General features: G+C 37.5%; 1 protein-coding gene and 1 long non-coding RNA gene across 6 annotated transcripts in view; one reads left to right on the forward strand and one right to left on the reverse strand.

Annotated features, from left to right (window-relative positions):
* PLEKHG4B (pleckstrin homology and RhoGEF domain containing G4B) overlaps positions 1 to 19,041 on the forward strand; it is a 323,118-nt gene that overhangs the window by 260,073 nt on the left and 44,004 nt on the right. For 4 of the 5 annotated variants that reach the window (XM_072605293.1, XM_072605290.1, XM_072605292.1 and 1 more), the window contains 5 exons: positions 8,290 to 8,376; positions 11,720 to 11,839; positions 13,561 to 13,659; positions 17,593 to 17,735; positions 18,509 to 18,647. In XM_072605293.1, the coding sequence (XP_072461394.1) occupies positions 8,290 to 8,376; positions 11,720 to 11,839; positions 13,561 to 13,659; positions 17,593 to 17,735; positions 18,509 to 18,647 (588 nt within the window). The remainder of the gene's footprint in view (positions 1 to 8,289; positions 8,377 to 11,719; positions 11,840 to 13,560; positions 13,660 to 17,592; positions 17,736 to 18,508; positions 18,648 to 19,041) is intronic. The other variant, XM_072605291.1, reaches the window with a different exon arrangement.
* Positions 4,404 to 8,353, reverse strand: LOC140501538 (uncharacterized). Its single transcript, XR_011966221.1, has 2 exons — positions 8,271 to 8,353; positions 4,404 to 5,041 (listed from the first exon to the last, which is right to left on the reverse strand). It is a non-coding gene; the product is annotated as an uncharacterized lncRNA (long non-coding RNA).

Consider the following 19,041-nt stretch of genomic DNA (forward strand, 5'->3'; position numbering starts at 1 on the left):
AGAAACTAAGATGGAAGTATTATGAACATATCTTGGCACCGAGCACTAGAAAACTGTGCTCTACTCAGCTAAAAAAGTGGAAAAGTTGGAAAAAAGAACCATCTCTTTTCCAGCACATCATGACAGCAATAATAATAATAACTAATATTTATATAGCACTTACTATACCAGGCATTGTATTAAGTGCTTTGTGATTATTATCTTATTTGAAGAATATTTTTCTGTTTTTGATTTTTAATTATTATTGAAATTTTGTTTACCTAACTTTCATTTCCAAATAATCTTTGTTCCCTCATTTCCCCAGGAAACCATCCCCTATAACCAAGAGTAAAAAAGAAAGAGGAAATAATGCACTTCAGCTTAACCTCAAAGGAGTTTGACCTTATCATATGCAGTGTTCCACACCTATGGTTCCCCTACATCTTCAAAGAAGGAAGGAAAATGTATTTTCTCACATATTCGTGGAGGTTGAATTTGTCATTATAATTACACAAAATTCAGTTTTAGTTATACTTTCCATTTGAGTTGTTGCAGACATTGGTCATAGAATTTTCTTGGTTCTACTTACTTATCAGTTCATGTAGATAGTCCCATGTTCCTCTGCATTCTTCATTTTCCTTCCTTCTTACAGCAGAGTGATGTCATATTATATGTCTGCACCACAACTTGTTTAGTCATCTCCATAGTGCCATAAGGTTTTCAAAGGGCTTTCCTCACTATGATGCTGTGAGGTAGGTAGGACAAGTAACATTGTCCCCATTTTTGTGATGGGAAAACTAAGTTGTGAAAGACTAAGGAGCTTACTCATGATCACACAGGTAGTATATATCTTGCAAGTACCTAGTTTTGGACATGTTGTCTCCCTTTTTCAAATGTGAGCTCCTTGTGTGGAAGAACGTTGTTTTTATCTCTGTATCTTTTTTTTAAACATTTATTTATGTATCACTGTGTGCCAGGTACTGTACTATTGTCTTATTTGATCCTCACAACAACCCTGAGAGATAGGTGCTACTACTATCCCCATTTTACACAAGAGGGAACTGAGACAAACGGAGATTGTGACTTAGCTAGGGTCGCACAACTAGTAAGTGTCTGAGACCAGAGTTGAACTCAGGTCTTCCTGACTCCAGGTCCAGTAATGTATCTACTTTGCCACCCAGATCACAGCACAGTGCCTGGCCCATAGTAAACTAATCAGTACTTGTTGACTGACTGATTGACTAGTAAATGCCTGATGTTAGATTTATGTTTACAAATGACAGCCTCTTCCACAGAACTGGAGGAGAGGACATCATAGCTTCAGTTAATCCAATAAATGAATTGCCATCAACGACAGCTAAGAATACTCTCTATATATTGTGAATTTTGCGTGAAAAACAAAGATGTTTGGATGCAAAGCATTGCCTACATCCCCTGTGAAAGGTATTACAAAGCTGGAAAACAAACCCACAAAGGGTCTATTTGTAAGCTAGTGATGAGTACAAAGAATTCATAATTCCCTGTGACCTCAAGAAGGCAAAATTTTAACAGGTAACAAAATATATTTAAAGATAAATCTCCAGGGTATTGGTCTTTCCAAATGGAAATGAATATGCAGTATTAATGATGTCACAAGGCCCTTTTCTAGATATCGTGGTTATAGGAATATAGTTTCATATGGTTCTTCTTCTCAGAGACATAAAGCATTTATGAGCTGAGATAGTTTCTGGGCTCTTTCAGCCTCTTTGTTGTGGCGACTAATTTTCCTTAGTTAAACTTCTCTAATTTGCATCGCTTAAATTACTCTAAGAAATAGTGATTATGTTAATGTCTTTCCATTTACCCATATCCCCTCTTTTTGAGTCAACAGCTAAGGTGGAGGGGGAGGGTGGTATCTGCTGTGATTACACTCAGCACTTTCTTTTAATCTTTTCAGTCTCATCTAATTTGATATTTGCTTTGACAACTGTGTTCCAATCCTTTAACGATCTAACTGCATGTAGATAGCCAATACTGAAATGACTCCCACATCTGTAACCAGTTGTTTCCTCTGTTATAAGGTAAGAGGCAATATGGTATAATGAATAGAAAGCAAAGATCTAGGTATGAGTCCTGCATTGGACCTATATTGGCTGTGTCACTCTGGGCAAGTCACTTAACATTTTAGAGTGCTGGGTAACTCTCTGGGACTACATGTTGTAGAGGGGTCCTCATCAGTTGCCTTGACTTATATCTTGCGACTGGAGTCCAGTGATGGAGCAGAGACTTTGCACAGCTCTGCCTCGCTTAAATCCAATTCATTCACAAGTCAAGACATTACTTTTGTGATGTCATTGATCCTCTTCAAGAACAAAGAAGGAACAACATGTTGCAAAAGAAGTGCTAACCTTTGTTGTTAAAGGGGGTTTCTTCATCTGGGACTTCCCTGTGCAATGAAATCACAAGTCTAGTTCCTATCCCTAAAATATAGCCAATTCCATTTTTTATGGAATCATTGAATATTTACCATATCAGGCACTTTCCATCTCTCTTCTTTAAGGAAGGAGTCAAGGTAATCCCTTGTGATAAAGGATGGCTTCCTGGGAAAGAGAGAGGATAGAGAATTCTAGGTGGCATAAATACAAGACATATTAAGAAAATCAATTTTAAAAAAAAGAATGTAATCAAGGTTTATAGGTATAAGGTTCCTAATTACTGTGCAAGCCTTCTTCCTCTTTTATTTCTTGATTCTTAATTGTATCTTCCAATATATTTTTGTCAACTTTTCAGGTGTCTACCTTCATATATATATACATATATATATAAAATATACACACCTATACATATATATATGTAAATACATATGTGAAATTGCTAAATAGCAAGGTAAATGTTCATTTAGTCATAAGAACATCCAGAGAAGGACATCCAGAATGGTGAGGGACTATATCTTCATGTCATATAGAGATGGATTGGAGGAAATGGGTATGTTTATCCTACTGAGGAAAGGAACATAATAGGTGTGTTCTAGTATTTGAAAGGCTATATATAAATGGAAGACAGCTAAGAATTGGTTTGTTTGACCTTGGGAGAGCAGAATTAGAATCACTGCATGAAAGTTAGAAAGAGGCAAGTTTAATCTTGCCATGAGAAGTACATCCTAGAAATTAGAGCTATCCAGAACTGGAATAGGCTGCCTCAAGAGCTAGCAGGTTCTCCTTAGTTGGAGGGCTTCAACCAAAGGCTCCATGAATACTTTTTAGATATGTTGCAGATCAGATTCTGTTTCAGGTATGGATTGAACTAGATGCTAATGAGTTTCCTTCTAACTCTGAAATATAATTCTGTGATCAAGCACTTCATAGAATTTCTTAGCTTCTTAATCTGCTGCAACAGATGTCATCACAATAAGCTACAAGTGTCTTCATGGTGGTCTATCACATGTGCTTATTCTTGGAACTGCAAGGCAGAATAGCCAAATGTCTCATAAAATGACATTTCTTGTAGCTCTGGGGCACAAGATGATGAAACCAATTCTGCTAATTCCTTCATTCACAACCCCCAAAAGGATCTTCTAAACATCTTTCAATTAGCTGCTGCTTCTTTATTTCAATTCAACAAGCATCTATTAAACAGCTGCTTTGTTCAAAGAATGTTGCTAGGCACCAGAGTTGGAAAAAAACACAAAAGAAACAATTTTTCTTCTTAATGAATTTGCAAGCAAAATAGACTAAAATAGAGCTGATACTGTACTGAATACTTGAGTATTCAAATAGACCTGTTATCTCCTCAATTGGAATGTTCTCCAATGGAAGGTAGATCTTAACCTAGCCATAGCTACGTATCCAGTGGGACTCTTGTTCATATGCTACCATAAATTTGCCACTCATCATGGTAGAGCCCTTAATAAACTTTCAAATATTTTTTATTAGAATTTTTGGTCCAGTCGTTCTAGAAAGCAATGTGGAGCTATATACAAAAAAATTCCTAAATTGTGCATACCATTTGACCATGTGGGACCACTGCCTATAATAGAGAGCTCAAAGAGCAAGGCAAAAGATCTATTAGTACAAAATTATTTATAGGAGGTCTTTTTTCTTGTATCAAAGAACTAGAAACAAAGTTGCTACCTATCAAACAGAAAATACCTGAACAAATCTCATATAGGAATTTAATGGAGCATTACATTAGAAATAATGAATGACTGATTCAAAGAAACTGGCCTGGAAATACTTTTGTGATCTGATACTGAGTTAAGTGAGTAAGACCAAGTGAATAATTTACACACTGACCAAAATAATAACGTAAAAGAAAACAGCTTTGAAAGTCTTCAAAACTTTGATCACTGCAGTGATGAATCATGACCTCAAAAGATTGATGATGAAATATGTTTCCCAGTTATTAGCAGGGAACCTGCGGTATAGAGGTGCAAAATGAAGGACACATTTTCAGACACAGGAAATATGTTTATTTGTTTTTATTTGATTGTACCTATTTGTTACAAGGAGAGTCTTCTAGTTGGTGGAGAGGGTTATAAATAGCAACTGAAATTTTTTAAAAAGCAAAGAACTTCAATAAAATATTTTAAAATACACAAAAGAAAGAAGGAAACTCACAGGGGATAGAGAAATAGGTTAGTTTTGTTACTTCCTGATTTAATGTAATAAGTGCTTAAAAAAAGCTATGTAACAAAAGTTCACATTTTCCTTTTTTTCTGTTTTTTATATTAAAATGATCGTTTGCTAATAAAGAAGTATTTTTGAAACACTATTTTCCAGGTACTGTGCTAAGTGCTGAAGATAATATATATATAAGCCTCTGCCCTCAAGAAGCTTAAATTCTAATTATGGAAGACAGGGAGCTGAAAAGCATAAGGTGCTTGGTGCAGGATCATGGTGTGGAAGTCAGGAATAAAAGCAGGAGGGGAATGAAGGCTGGCCAGCCTGGAACTCTGTTCAAAATGGAAGAACTTACAAGTAGGAGAAGGGAGCCCTCCTGAGGGAGGCTCCAGGCACTAAAGGAGATGCCAGGGTGAAACTCTAGCTGAAGCATCATGTCGAAGTCAAGAAAGTCAGGAGCAGAGCTGGGAAAGCAAGAAAAAAAATCAAATAGCTTTCTCTAATCTAGCATTACAAACCTAGACAGATTTTAGTCCATTGGCATATAGCCCCTGATTGCTAGTCTGTGTGTTGTTGCAGATAGGGCGAAATTTACACAATACTGCTTGCCTTATCACTTACTGTTTTTCATTTGAGTAGCCTAGTGCCTCCAAACTACTGCTTTGGCTTAATATCCATTCTGAGTCATGTACAGCTAATTTCCCCCAGCTGGCGACAGTTGCCATGTGTAGTCCTTGGATATGGATAGCCTCCCTTCCTGAATTCACAGCTGCTGCCCCGAGACAAGCATTTTTTCAGAAAAGTTAAACTTAAATGGGGGGCAGGGGGGATGAGTGAAGAAATCCCACTCACTTCTCAAGTGTTCTGTCTTAACTAGATATTCTAAGGGACTTTGTATCACTTAGAAAAGGATATCCAAATGCTATCAAGTCAGTGTTGATGTAATTGGTTTGGGTTTTTTTTTTTAGTCTTGCTTTCAAGGTACATTCAGTGTTGGATATTTTTAGGTTGTCCCAGGTATTGGTCTTAAGAAAAAACACATCATAATCTCATACCAAAAGAACTCCTGAAAGTAGCAGAATGGATTTTGGCAAAGTGTCCAATGAGATGTTTGTTTCCAATGAAGGAAGTGGAGATAAGGGAGTTAGGGAGACATGATAGTATTATAGTTGGATTCAGTTTGAAGGTCTGGACATGTTTTCACTCTCAATTCCATTTCTGACTGATTTCTAATTCCTGTTCAGCATGTACCCCACACATTTTCCTGACAAAGAAGATAAGCAAATTATTTAAGTTCAATTTGAAACTAAAAAGCAATTGGAGTTTGAAAAGCATTACCATATAGAATAGTGATGTTTGTAAAACTTAAGGAGGATCCTGGAAGAATTAGGATAATAACATATAACACTTTTTAAAAAATTGCTATGTTTTACCTACTCACTATATAGGGTGACTGCCACATACTCTAAAGAAGTAGTTTTATCTGTAGCTAACCTGTCTTCTGCAATGAATTTTGAATGCAACAGGAACAATCAAATCAAAAACATTTATTAAGCACTTACTACATGTCAGGAATAATGCTACATACATACCAGGGAGAGAAAGACAAAAACAAAACAGTTTCTCCCCTGAAGGAGCTTGAATTCTGTTTGTAAGTCCCAAAGGTAAAAATTCACCCACAAAGAGCTTTTAAAGCACTTCTAAAAAAATATTTCAACAATTGCTCAAAACATGGTGCAGATGGTTAGCTCTCAAAATGTTGGTTAAATTGGGTTGTAGGACTGGGATCAAACTTTAAGAAACTGAAAATGCCTGATTCATTCTCAAGATGTTGTTGAACAGAACTATGAGCCATAGAAAGAACTTTACAGGAATGAATACCATCATGTAATTAGGCAACTCTTCCAAAATATTCTAATAAAATGGCGAGGAAGCAACTGCTAAAGAAAAACCAACAAAACTATTTTTAAAAATTTATAAGCAAGGGGGTAGAAATAAAGTCTGGTCCTTAAGAGATTTCAGGCAGCTTTCTTATGAGCTACCCCGTAACTTGTAACTCTCTACTGGAATGAAATCAGCACCAGGCACTTTGACACATGAGATGAGCCTAATGACTTCTTCCGTTGGAAGTTTGGCTAGAGAGGGATTGACTTCAACCTGAGGTGTATGGTCAATGGCTTCAGCACTGGTTGATGACCGTCTGTTGAAAACGTTAAAGTAGTGTTCAGCCTGTCCCCCCAGGATCAGTCCTTATTGCAGATCAGTGTGGCTTCATCAGTGCTGAAAATTCAACCAATTCCATTTGAATTGTCTTAAGAAGATTCTGAAGATCATATGGCAACATAAGGTACTGACACTGAGGTCCTTTCTCAAGCTAAATTGCCCGGCATTCAAACTCTATTTCAGAAAGCATAACTCCTGTGCAATGGCCACATTGTTCAAATGCCAAATTGCTTAAAAGGTTATTTTACGGAGAACTCACACAAGGCAAGCACTCACATGGAGGTCAGAAGAAATGCTACAAGGACCCTCTCAACGTCTCTCTGAAGAGCTTTGGAATATATTGTAAGAGAGGACCACCCAGCACGATGTGTCCACATCAAAGAAGGCACTGTGCTCTATGAGCAAAGTAAAATGGCATTAGCTCAAAAAAAATATGAGACATGCAAATTTAGAGATCTCTCTCTCCCAAATAGTCACATAGATGCTTTGTGCCCGACTGTGGTAGAACCTTCCAAACCAGTATTGTTCTGATCAGCCTCAACTGGACACACTGTACATTGACCCAGACATGATGATGTCCTTTTGTCCTCCTCAAGCATGAAGGACAACAGCAAATAATTCTCTAATCAGGCTGAATTTAACTATCAACAAAACAAATGTTTGTTGAATGAGGAAACTATAAATTATAGAATCACAGAAAGTTGAAAACTGGAAGGGATTTTGGAGGTCATCTTCCAGCCTCTTAATTTGTAGGAAAGGAAAGTGAGGTCTCAGGAGCTCAGGAGACTTAGCCAAAGTCACACAACTAGTGATAAACAAAGCTTGGATTAGAACATCCAACAGTCTGAGATTTGGGGTCGTCTTCTGACTCTGAGGCCAGTGTTTGTTCCATTTTATATTCCACTACCTCTCCTTCAATTTGGAAATGTATGGCTTGGGCAAATATTTACTTTTTGTAGATGGTGCCAATCAATTGCAACTGTATTTAACTTATTTTTCAATTTTAAAAAAATTAGAAAATGATATGACTTCAGAAGTATTGGTGATGATAAAGTATTTGACCAGAGAGGTGATGGGCTAGAGGAGCAGAATGAGACATACATTTTCAAGCATGGCTTGAGTTGAAGTGTTTGACTGTACTTATTTATTATAGTGAGGGGTTTTATTGGGTAAGGATGTGTGCTAAGTTAGTGGAAAGTGACAGGGATACAAAAAAGGAAGAAAGATGAATAAAACAAAAAATACGGAGCAGAAATCAAAAAGAAGTTCAGAAAGGAACACGATTGAGCGCTTTTTATTATATGTTAAATTTAACATGCTTTAAACTTATACACATATTGTACATAATTAAAATTATATACTGAAAACTTAAAATCTTTTTATTTTTTTATATATTGGAAATTTTGTATGGAAGATTATTCAGTTGATAATTTAAAAAGCTTTAAATAAAATTTCAAAATGATGACTAACCTCACTTTTCTCATTCCAGAATTCTGCCCCTCAGTCCATTCACAGCATTCTACTTCTGGTGGATAAAGAGTCAGCATTCAGACCTGACAAGGATACAGCAATGCAGGTAAAATTAAGAAGTGGTTGAGATTTGTAGCACTGTGCACGAACTCAAAATAATATGTAGTGTTCAGTTATTTATATGTGCTGAGAAAAATAAGGCATATAGTAAAAAAAAAAAGATTCTGATAACTTAGCTTTTTGTTTCTTGAGAAGAAACCCCACTTAATTGTAATGCTTTCCCACTTTTATTTTTTATTTTCTATTTTTATTTTCTTTTTATCCTGTATATAGTTGTTTGTGCACATTTGTTTGCTCATGGTCTTCCCTCTTGGGTTATAAGCTTCTTGAGGGTAGGGACTACCTTTTGCCTCTTTTTGCCTCTCCCAGCCCTTAGTACAGTGCCTAGCACATAACAGGCCCTTAATAAATGTTTAGACCCAAATTTTCTCTAAAATCAATTTATTTATCTTGCCCTTTGGATAGAACCTTTCTTTTTCCATTAAGACAAGCTTGAGGTTATTTTCCACTTGTGATGATAGAAAGTGGGAACTGATATACATTTGATCTTCACTTTGACATTAGATGTAGTTTGGGGGACTAAAACACACCTTATATTAAAAAAACAGATAGGTCATTTAAGACCAAACAGGATAAATGAAAAGCAGACATGACAGAACACTTGGTTTAACACTAAACTCAAGTTCTTCTTGCCCTCCATGAACTAAAATCTAAATCCACTTAGAAAGAAAATTGTAAAAATCATTTATGTATCATTCAAGTCACCCAGTAAAAAGAATCCTACTTTTTCTTGTTCAAATTGTTGATCATTAGTATAGGAAGGAACAAAATCTTCAAATAATAGTTTATATTTATTTAAAGCAAAAGGAATTAAGAGTATATGAACTTTTGTTCTATTGTACCTTTTATTCATTTTTATTGATTTCATTGAATTATTAAAATATTAGAGCCTAATTTTGTAAGTGCTGGAAATTAATATAAAGAGCTGTGTGCATGTGATATCAAATAAGCTATTTGAAAAATGGAAATTTCTATCAATCAATAGGTGGCTTCGTCTTGCTCTAAACCACAACATGCCATGTCCTGTGTAATTCACAGGCCCCATGTCCTTATAGATTTGGCAGCAATGCCAATTTGACATCCACCTGGAAGCTTAGCTCTACTCCAGATTCAGAGCTAAGCCTTGCCCCAGGCAGGAACCACATAAGGAAGTCTTTGTGAGAAGTTCATACCGTATGAGACTGAAATGAGAATACCACATTGGTCGTGCTGCTCATCGTTGTCTAGACCTTAGCATCCCAGCTCCTCAGGGGCTGGATTTGCTGTCATATTCCCCAGGGTCTATGTCTTCCTCATCTATTTTGGTTTCCCCCAAAGTAACTCCATGTCTCCTTAGACTTCTAGCAGTTTCCTATAAGTGGAGACTTTCACTGATCATCTTCTTTACCTTATACAGCTTACATCTTACATTCTGTTTAGACCTTGGTCCACAGTATGCATAGATCATCAGTCTTCTCTTCATGGCCCAATATCCCTTTTCTGGTGTACTTTTTGGATGCATTTCTCCTCCTGACCTTCTCTAGAATAATACACCTTGTCTGGGCTATCTTGTTTTACTCACTTTTTAGGTCTACCTAGACTTCTGGTACTGGTCTTCCCCAATCTAGCCAACACTACGTAAGTCCCAATTATGGCAAAGTCATTTGACTGATTTTTTTTCACCAAGTTGAATTGAATGATTGTTTTTGCCATCACGCAGATATGGCAAAGTTGGGTCATAATGGTATAAAACTGGGAAGTAGAATTCACACCAAAGTTGAATGGTAGCATATCTTCCCTGTTGTTACAGTTATTTTTCCCATCTGGTATGTTAGAATATGTGGGTGCCTAGCAAAACAGTGGCTCCATAGCCAGCTGCTCAGCAGTCAGAGGCAGTGCTCAGCTGCTGTTGCAAAGAGGGGCTCTGTGGTCTTTACTAATTTTTAGCCATAGCCCACCAGCCCCAGAAGGAGCAATGTGCCATACTGGGGCATATTCCCACACTGACATTTCTGTAGCATTTGGGAAGGAGGAACAGACATCCTACTGAATGCTATAGCTGCCATTGCTGTCTCCCTGACCTTGTGATGGGACTAGAAAAAGTTAAGAGGGTAGTGTTCCATGGTGGATCAAAGTCACAAAGTCCTATCCTTCAGAGTTCTTCTTGGCTCCCACCTCACCTCATTACCTCTTGGGTCACACTGGCCCTTTATGCCTTGCCTTCCCACCTTCTTTCTCCCCTTTCCCAATTTCTGCCACTGAATTGAGGAGGAGATTCCATCAAAGTGTTCCCAGGTGTAGCAACCGAGGTAGTAAAAAATACCTGGACTCTGGCCCCATTCAGAAGGGATGTGTGTGTGTGTGTGTGTGTGTGTGTGTGTGTGTAGATAGATACATACATACATAGATACATAGATATAGATATAAATATATAGAGATCAATATATTGATATATGAATATATATACATATATATTCTTTTTCCTTTTTTACTTCTATTTTCCTTTTTATTTTTCTCTCTCTTTTATTTTTAATTCTCTTTTCTTCCCTTTCCCCTTTTTTCTTTATCCTTCTCTTCCTTTCCTTAACACTTCATATTTATCCGTTCCACTCTTGTCTCATTTTTCTGTTCTAGAGTATCTCTTGCCTTCTCTGCTCCACCTGTCATTTTCTTTTTTCTTTTCCTTCCTCTTTTCTTTCCACTTCTTCTGTCCCTTTGCTTTCCTTCCCCTTTCTATTCTCTTTCCTTTTCTCTCCCTCTCTTTTTCGTTCTTTTTTCTTTCACTCTCTCCTTCCTCATCCCCTTCACTACTCTGTTTCTATTCATCCTTCTTCTTCCATATCCTTCTTCTCTTTTCTGTCTTCATTGTTGTATTCTAATTCATGCAGTATTCAAAGGTTTACTCTGACCCTATCACTGGGAAAACAAAACCTCAGCCAATTATTTCCAGGTTTCTAACCCTCAGTCTTCAAGCATTTTATGACACAAGAAATTTAGAATTCCAAATGCACTCTGCAGAATTCAAATATTAGGAAGCAGTGCATCAGGATGACATTCTCCACTAATTCTTGAATCCCTGAGAGCAAAGCCAGGGCAGGCATTTGGTCAGTCTTGGGCCCTGGAGCATGGCATGATTAATGCTGCACAATAAAACAATACAGAACAGAAAACTGTGCCTGGATCTTCTCAAACCCAGGGCCTTGGAGTGGTAGCAAACCTCTCAGGTATAATCTGTTTACTCTCTAGAGTGTTTGAGAAGGCAGGAAAAAGCCCGTTCCTCACAGGATTTCCTTCTCCTCAATAGCTGGATTCATGGCAATAATAAAGATCTTTAAACAACTTTTCCTCAGCAGTGTGAGGTTCTGACTTCCCTGAAAGCCCTGCACAAGCTAATTGACAGCACACAGCTGACGGCAGAGTTTGATGGAAACTTTCCCTACAACCACAGTGACTGGATTCGTTTCCGAAGGGTAAGTGAGACATGATGGCTCAGCGCCCTCTTCCCTTGTTTTTCCTTTTCTGAGTGTTTACATAGCTCTATTGTTCTGCCTGTTATTTTATAGAGTTATTCTCTCATTCGTTCATACAACAAGAATTTATTATCTACTATATGCCAAACAACATGTTAGGTACTAGAGATACAAAGACATGGCGGTCATCAAGGAATTGTGAGGAAAATGTTTTGCAAATCTTAGAGTGCTATGTAAACGTGAATTATTCTTCTTCTTATCATGCATTCAAATAAGTACACCACAAGATGGAATGGAGGTAGCATGCCACAATGTAGAGAGGTGATCTCCAAGCTAGAAAGACATGTTTAAGTTTGAATTCTGATGCATACTAGCTATGTGACCCTGGTTCAATGTTCTAAATAACTCTCTAAGACTATAAATAGCAGAGGAAGTACCAATTAAGTGACTATTTAATTGGTAGTCAGAAAGTCTTCATCTGGAAATTCTTAAATCAATGGAATCATAGGGACTATTTCCAACCCTAACTTTAATGAGGTGGAAAGTAGTAAACTTGGGAGATATACAGTCAAAGTCCCATAAGAAAATAGAAGAAGGGAGAGATCACCCTTACCCAAGGGGAACCAGGCACCAACCTTCTTGATTCTCTCTCTGCAATCTCTGTCACATCTGATCCTTCTTCTCTAATTATACATATATTACCCTGGGCAGATGGAGGACAGCAGACATGATTGCTGCCTTCTAGTATTTGCAGAACAGTCACATAGAAAGACTTATGCTTTATTGTGGCAGAGGGGCTTGAATAGCTCAATTACAATATGAGCTACCCAAGGGTTACCCAAGACTGACAGGTCATGGTGGACAGTTCCTATGAAAGGCAATCCACTGGAAAAGAAAATGGCAAACCCCATGGACTGTATTTAAATTCTAAAAGCTGTGGTATTGAAAGATGAACCCCTGAGGTCAGAAGAGGGCCTGGCATGCCCTGGTCCAGGGGGCAAGACCAAGACCAATGAAAGAAGTTACAGAGAGCTAGGTTTAGACCTGACATAAAGAAAATCTCCTAATATTCAGAGAAGGAACGGACTACCTTGGGAGAGAGGGAATTACCCATTATGGGATTTATTAACTATAAGTTGAATGAACACTTGGAGATGAGATGGAGGGAATGCTTCATCAAGTTTAGCTTAGATTGTCTCTGGAATCCTGAGATTCTGTGATTTTGTGTGATGTAGCACGGGCCTCAGAGTTAAGAAGGCTTGGTTCAAACCCCACCTCTGACACATACTAGCTGTGTGACCCTGGCCAAGTCTCCTAACCTGTCAGTACCTTAGGTAATTCGAAAACTATAAGTTGGTGGAAGTGTGCTAATCTATAATGGTAGGGGAAATTCCCTATTGGGAACATCCTACAATGATAAAATCATACATCCACTAAAAAAGGTGGGGGGAAAATATGTGGCATATCTCTTTCCTATCCTGTAAATTCCATCAAGTTGGTGGTTGTATCTTACCTAGCTATATTCCATGAATGTGTCCTACTTAAATTATGTTTCTCTCCCAGTGCTAAGCGAAATGTTTTTGCAGACAGTCAATACTTAATATTTGACAAACTGATTTTATAACTGATAATGACACTTTAACCCTACAACAAAGCCCAGACTGTTCATTTGAAGTCTCATCTCTTACTTTCCCTCTCTTCCTCCTCACAAAACATGGCAGAAACTGGAGCCATTTGCTACAAACTGCAAAGAAGCCATTACTTTTCTACAGAATTCCGTCTGTTCCCTGAACACGAATAGGACTCTAAGTACAGTGCAAGTAAGTACGGTGCAAGTAAGTGGTTGTTTATTTTATTTAGAAAGAGGATAAGCTTTTGGTTCTAAAAGCAAAGAGACATATTCATTAAAGTATAGGTTCTTGGGTAATGGGATAGTTTTAGAAAGCAATGTTTATCAGAAATGGGATGTCCAATTTTTAGTTCCCTTGCTTACCTGCAGCAATTGTCCTCAACATTTGGTTTGTGAATGTCTCAAATGATAGAACAATTTCCACAAGAAATTTACTACATCTCTTTCTACCACTTAGTGTACCTCTTCCAACTCACTACCTCCATGAAAGTAAACCTTCCCAAAAAGAAGACACTATTTTTTAAGATATGTCAAGGAAATGCATCATTTCTTGGAAGATAGAACCCATATTGTCCTCCTTTATCCTATCACTTGTGATGGGACAAGAAACTTCCCCTGCTTACTAATGAGAATACATACTCCCCCAACTCCAAGGCATCTTTTTAAATGTAGCTGTAATAGGGCTTTCTCCATTTATAAAATCCCATATACATTATAAATATAGGTAATTTTCCCACTTACAAATTCACCAACATTTCCCAGCAAAATATGGATCACAAGAAAATTGAGTAATCTGAAGCTAAATCTGAAGCTAAGGATAATCATCTTCCCTTTTCCTTTAATCTTCTACTTATGTATATATTTGGCAGCTAGGTTGCACAGTGGATAAAGTGCCAGGTCTGGCCTCAGGAGGACTCATTTTTATGAGTTCAATTCTGGCCTCATACACTTACTAGCTGTGTGACCCTGGGCAAGTCACTAAGCCCTTCTTGCCTCAGTTTCTTCATCTGTAAAATGAGCTGGAGAAGGAAATGTCAAACCACTCCAGTATCTCTGCCAATAAAACCCCATATGGGGTCATGAAGAGTCAGACACAATCGAAAACAACTGAATGGCAATGTATATAGTGGTTTAAGTTTATAAATGAACCTGACTTTCACTTTAGATGTATCAAGAAGTTTCATATTAAATGAATTTTTTAATAAAAATCACTTGAATGCCTCCCCCAAAGGAGATCACATTTTTTTTTCCTAATAAGAAGCTTTTGATTTCCTTGTAACCTTAGATTAGTCACTTGGCATGAGATCATATAAGTTACCTACTAGGAGATGCCAATAGTACAATTTCCCTGTGTGGGAGAGGCCAGGGAAAGGCGAGCCGAGGATTTGAAAAATGGAACAGGTTGGAGCATAGACTGATAAGTCCTCAGAACAATAATACCCAGGACAGAACCTTTCATGTAGGGATTACCTAGTAATTAACACAACCCTGTGGACTAGGAAAGTACACTGGATTGTGGTCAGAAAATCTGGTTCTAGTCAATCCTGGCTCTATTCAAAAGTAGATAGATGACCTTTAATGAATCACTTTTCTAGACTTCAGGTTCCTTGTCTGGAAAATTGGGAAGGGATTAAACTAGTTCCATCTCTCTGAGCCCTTGTAACTCTAAAGTTCTCTGATTCTGTGTCCAGCAAGGCAAGGATGGAGGGTATGAGAAGCAGTGGTGGGGTTGAGAGAGGATGAAGGAAACTGGGGACTCAGTGCACAGGGCTCCAGTCACCTCTTTCTCCTGAACCTACAGGGTTTGTCCTGCCTACCTCTCCTTCTGCTGCTACCACCTATCACTTCTGAACAGGGTTTCTCTGTGAGAAAAAATGTGCCTCATGGAAAATTTTATAAGGATTTCTTGTTATTTTTCACCCCCCCAAAAATCTTATTAACAAAGAAGACAATTAAAAAAAAGTTTCCTTCTCTTTTTTCCCTTCCCTTTGATACTGAAAGATGAAGTCTCACAAATGTAGGCTAAAAATGGGACTGTGAACAATGGATTAAATAAAAATTCATCTTTATTTCAGTGGAAATCTACCCTCAAAATGTCATAGGCAGTGGTTCCTGGAATTCTTGATGAGTAATGACATGGAACAAGGGTTGATAAGAGCAATGCTGGGGTTGGGAGAGTCTGTAGTAAAGGGAGAAGAAGGTGAGGAGGGCTCAATCCCTGGTAACAGCTGAGGGCAGAGGAAAACAGAAGAAGAAAAGACAAAAGGAGACTTCCTGTGGCCACTCCTCAGCCTTAAGTTAATGACTGAGCTTGCCTTGTCAACCCTATAAAAAGATAAAAATGAAATATGAATCTATGTGCATAGTAGTTTGATATTTTGTGATTTTGTTATTAGCTTTCAATTGTATAAAATTGTATTTCTTGGAGTATTTTCATATTTTTCAGGGCAGGGGGAAATAATGGAAAGAACATTGGATTTGGAGCCAGGAAGATTTGAGTTCAAATCTGTCCTGAGACACTTACTGGCTGTGTAACCCTGGGCACATTCTTTGCCTCAGTTTCCTCATTTGTAAAATGTGATAATAATAGCACTTACCTTCCAGATTTGTTGTGAGAATCAAGCAAGATATTATATTCTTTACAAAGTTTACAAATTTTAGAGTATTAAATATTTATTATTTTATCCATGAATCAGTTTTCTTTTACCTTCTTCAAAGGGTTCTTTGTCCCTTTTTCAGATGAGGCATAAAACAATTAATTGTCAAGCCCTGTATCAGGGACAGAACCAGAAGGGATTTTAAAATTATTTTTTTCTTTTTAAAAAAAGCTACTTAATTTTAAACTTTTTGTAGGAAGAAAATTTATATAAAGGGAAATTTTAATTCAGATTTTTAAAAATAACTCTCTTCTTGCTATTCTTCCTACATTAGTAGAAGGAGCCTTCTCACTGGGAGTTCCTTATACACAAAAGAAATCACAGGTTCATATTTTTTTAAGACTCCGATTTTATAATTGTAGCATAGAGATTAAAACTTTTATTTTTACAATATTAGGCATAGTAACAGGGACTAGACCTATGATTTCATTGTTATAGAGAAACTGCTTGTACCAATGTCGGTAGGGACTTTTTTGCAACTTTTAGACTTAGTTGGCTAGAGCCCCAAAAGGTTAAGTAATTGCCCAGTTATGAGTCAGAAGCAGCACTAGAATCTGGGTCTTCTGGTTTCAGAGTCATTCCTCAATCCACTATTCCACTCTGCCTCTCCTTTTTATACCATCAAAGACAATATATTAATTGAAACTCTATGGGCTTCAGTTGTGCCATAATAGTAAAGTAAATGCAGGAGGATGGACCAGATGTTTTGGGATTTTTTTTTTATTGAGGTCTGTTCCAGTTCTAAAAGCAATGATCCAATGACCATTAAGGAATTAATCATAGAAATAAATCCACAGACTGTGTCATTACCAAAAATGTTACAAGAAACCAAACACAGAGTGCACTCAGGGACAACAAAGGGTCTGGAGACCAAAAATTAAGTATCACTAATCAATAGCTTGATTAGCCAATTGACAATTCCCTCTATTCTATTTTTTGTTTTTCTTTTCAAGATCCATAAGGACTTTTAAATTTTTATTTTTATATGTGAATTTAACATTCATCAACTCCCTTTATTGTTCGTAAGCCTCACTTCCAAGCCATTTCTTCCTGTAGAGTGATACTGGGATTGTTTTCCTTGCACTGACTCTGCTAAAACTAAAATCAATTAATCAATAAACATTTATTAAGCACCTGCAACATGTGCTAAGTACTGAGGATACAAAAAGAGACAGAAGACAATCCCTACCCTCAAGGAGTTTACAACCTAATGGGGGAACAACATTCAAACAAATACATCCAAATATGGGATAAACAGGAAATAGGTAGTTAACAGAGGGAGGGCCCTGGAAATAAGAGTGGTTAGCCTCCTCCCATGTGACCCTTGCTGCCGCCTGCTGTTTGTCACTCAGTTTCTTAGATAGGAAGCACCTGAGTCTTAACTATTGAGTCATCCTTTAAAGCACTATCCACAAACACATTATGTAAGCTTTCTAAAAATATGTATCTTTTTTTCTTTCCCATAGGAGGTGGCAGAACTAATCAACAAACATAAAACAATGATGAAGCTTGTCCTGGAAGATGTCCTTCTGGTAACTCTCCGCTTAGAAGGTGGCACAGTCCTGGCCAGGCTCCGGAAAGAAGACTTCTGTGCGACTCAAGATTATAGGTAAATGAATACTTTCAAAGCAACATTGAGTGGTAGCCAAAATTTCATGTTAATCAAGAATGAGAATTTGCAAGAACAGTACTTATCATGCACTGAGGCATAGATGGCTGTTAGAAACTGTTCTCCCCAAAAGAGCAATTGTTAGAGATGTAACCCAAATCCCTCCTTCCCTTGAAGTCATAGTCCCCACGAATTGGCAGGGCCAGTCCTCATCTGCATGGCCAGTCCTCCTCTGCATCTGTCCATGTCAAACAAAAACAGGCTAATTTTATTTAAATACTGAAGTGGGAAAAAATGAAAACTCATCATATTTGTCATAGTGTCAGAGGCCCTGTTCGATCATGAATGAATTCTCCTTTGTTATCCAGTATTCTAACTTAATTTCATCTTGGGAAACTCCATGCCACCTACCTAAATTCCTTTTGCCATTTCAATTAGACATGGAATTCAGCTTTGCTCCATGCTGCTCAAGAGTCATTGTTTCTCCTCCAAAGAGACTGAATTTCAGGATGAGTGATTTTCCTTCATACGCATGCACATATATATGAGAGTGAAAGGCTCATTGTTTGGCCATGGCTTTGTGTGGAAGCATCATGTACTGGCTTTCAAGCATGTCTTAGTTTATAAAATTTAGAACTTGTATTATTCCGAGTCATCATTGCACTGGCATACTCCAACACTCTTTCCAGAAATATTCAAAGAAGCTGTTTCTCTTTGTGACAGGCTTGTCTGAATAGTGTTATGCTTTATCACTATTTTTTTCTCTTCATCAGAGATGCTATGGAAGCTATAACCAGACTATATAATCAAGTAGATGAAGAGGTCCATAGGCTAGTCCTCTCATCGAATAAGTGTCTTCAGCAGCTGGAGAGCCTGCAAGAATTAAGAAAGCTTGAGGAGGGGTGTGACCAGGTCAGTACTCTTTTTGAGACACAACAAATAAGAGGCATCCAAGCCTCTGGCTTTCAATCTAGCCATCTCTATCCTGTTGAACAACTATAATTTGAAAGAAAAAATGAAAGAATGGTTAATAAACCAATTTTCATTTTTAAAACATTTTATTTTGACTGATTTGTTGCCTGCAGACTTCTAGCCCTGATCACCAAGGGAATCACTTTTCTTACCTTTTCTCTGAGGATCTAATATAGCTGCAAGGTTCCCTTAATCCTTTATGCTTTCAGTTATACTATTGTCTCTGAGCATCTGGTAAGCTAGGACCTGTACTTCTTTAAGGCAGCTATTTTCTGAAGATTGGAAAGATTATCTTGCTATTTCTCATAATGTTGATCCAAAAAGTTTACTTCTA

Source organism: Notamacropus eugenii, chromosome 4 (genome assembly GCF_028372415.1).
Source record: "Notamacropus eugenii isolate mMacEug1 chromosome 4, mMacEug1.pri_v2, whole genome shotgun sequence".
NCBI classification, from domain to species: Eukaryota; Metazoa; Chordata; class Mammalia; order Diprotodontia; family Macropodidae; genus Notamacropus; species Notamacropus eugenii.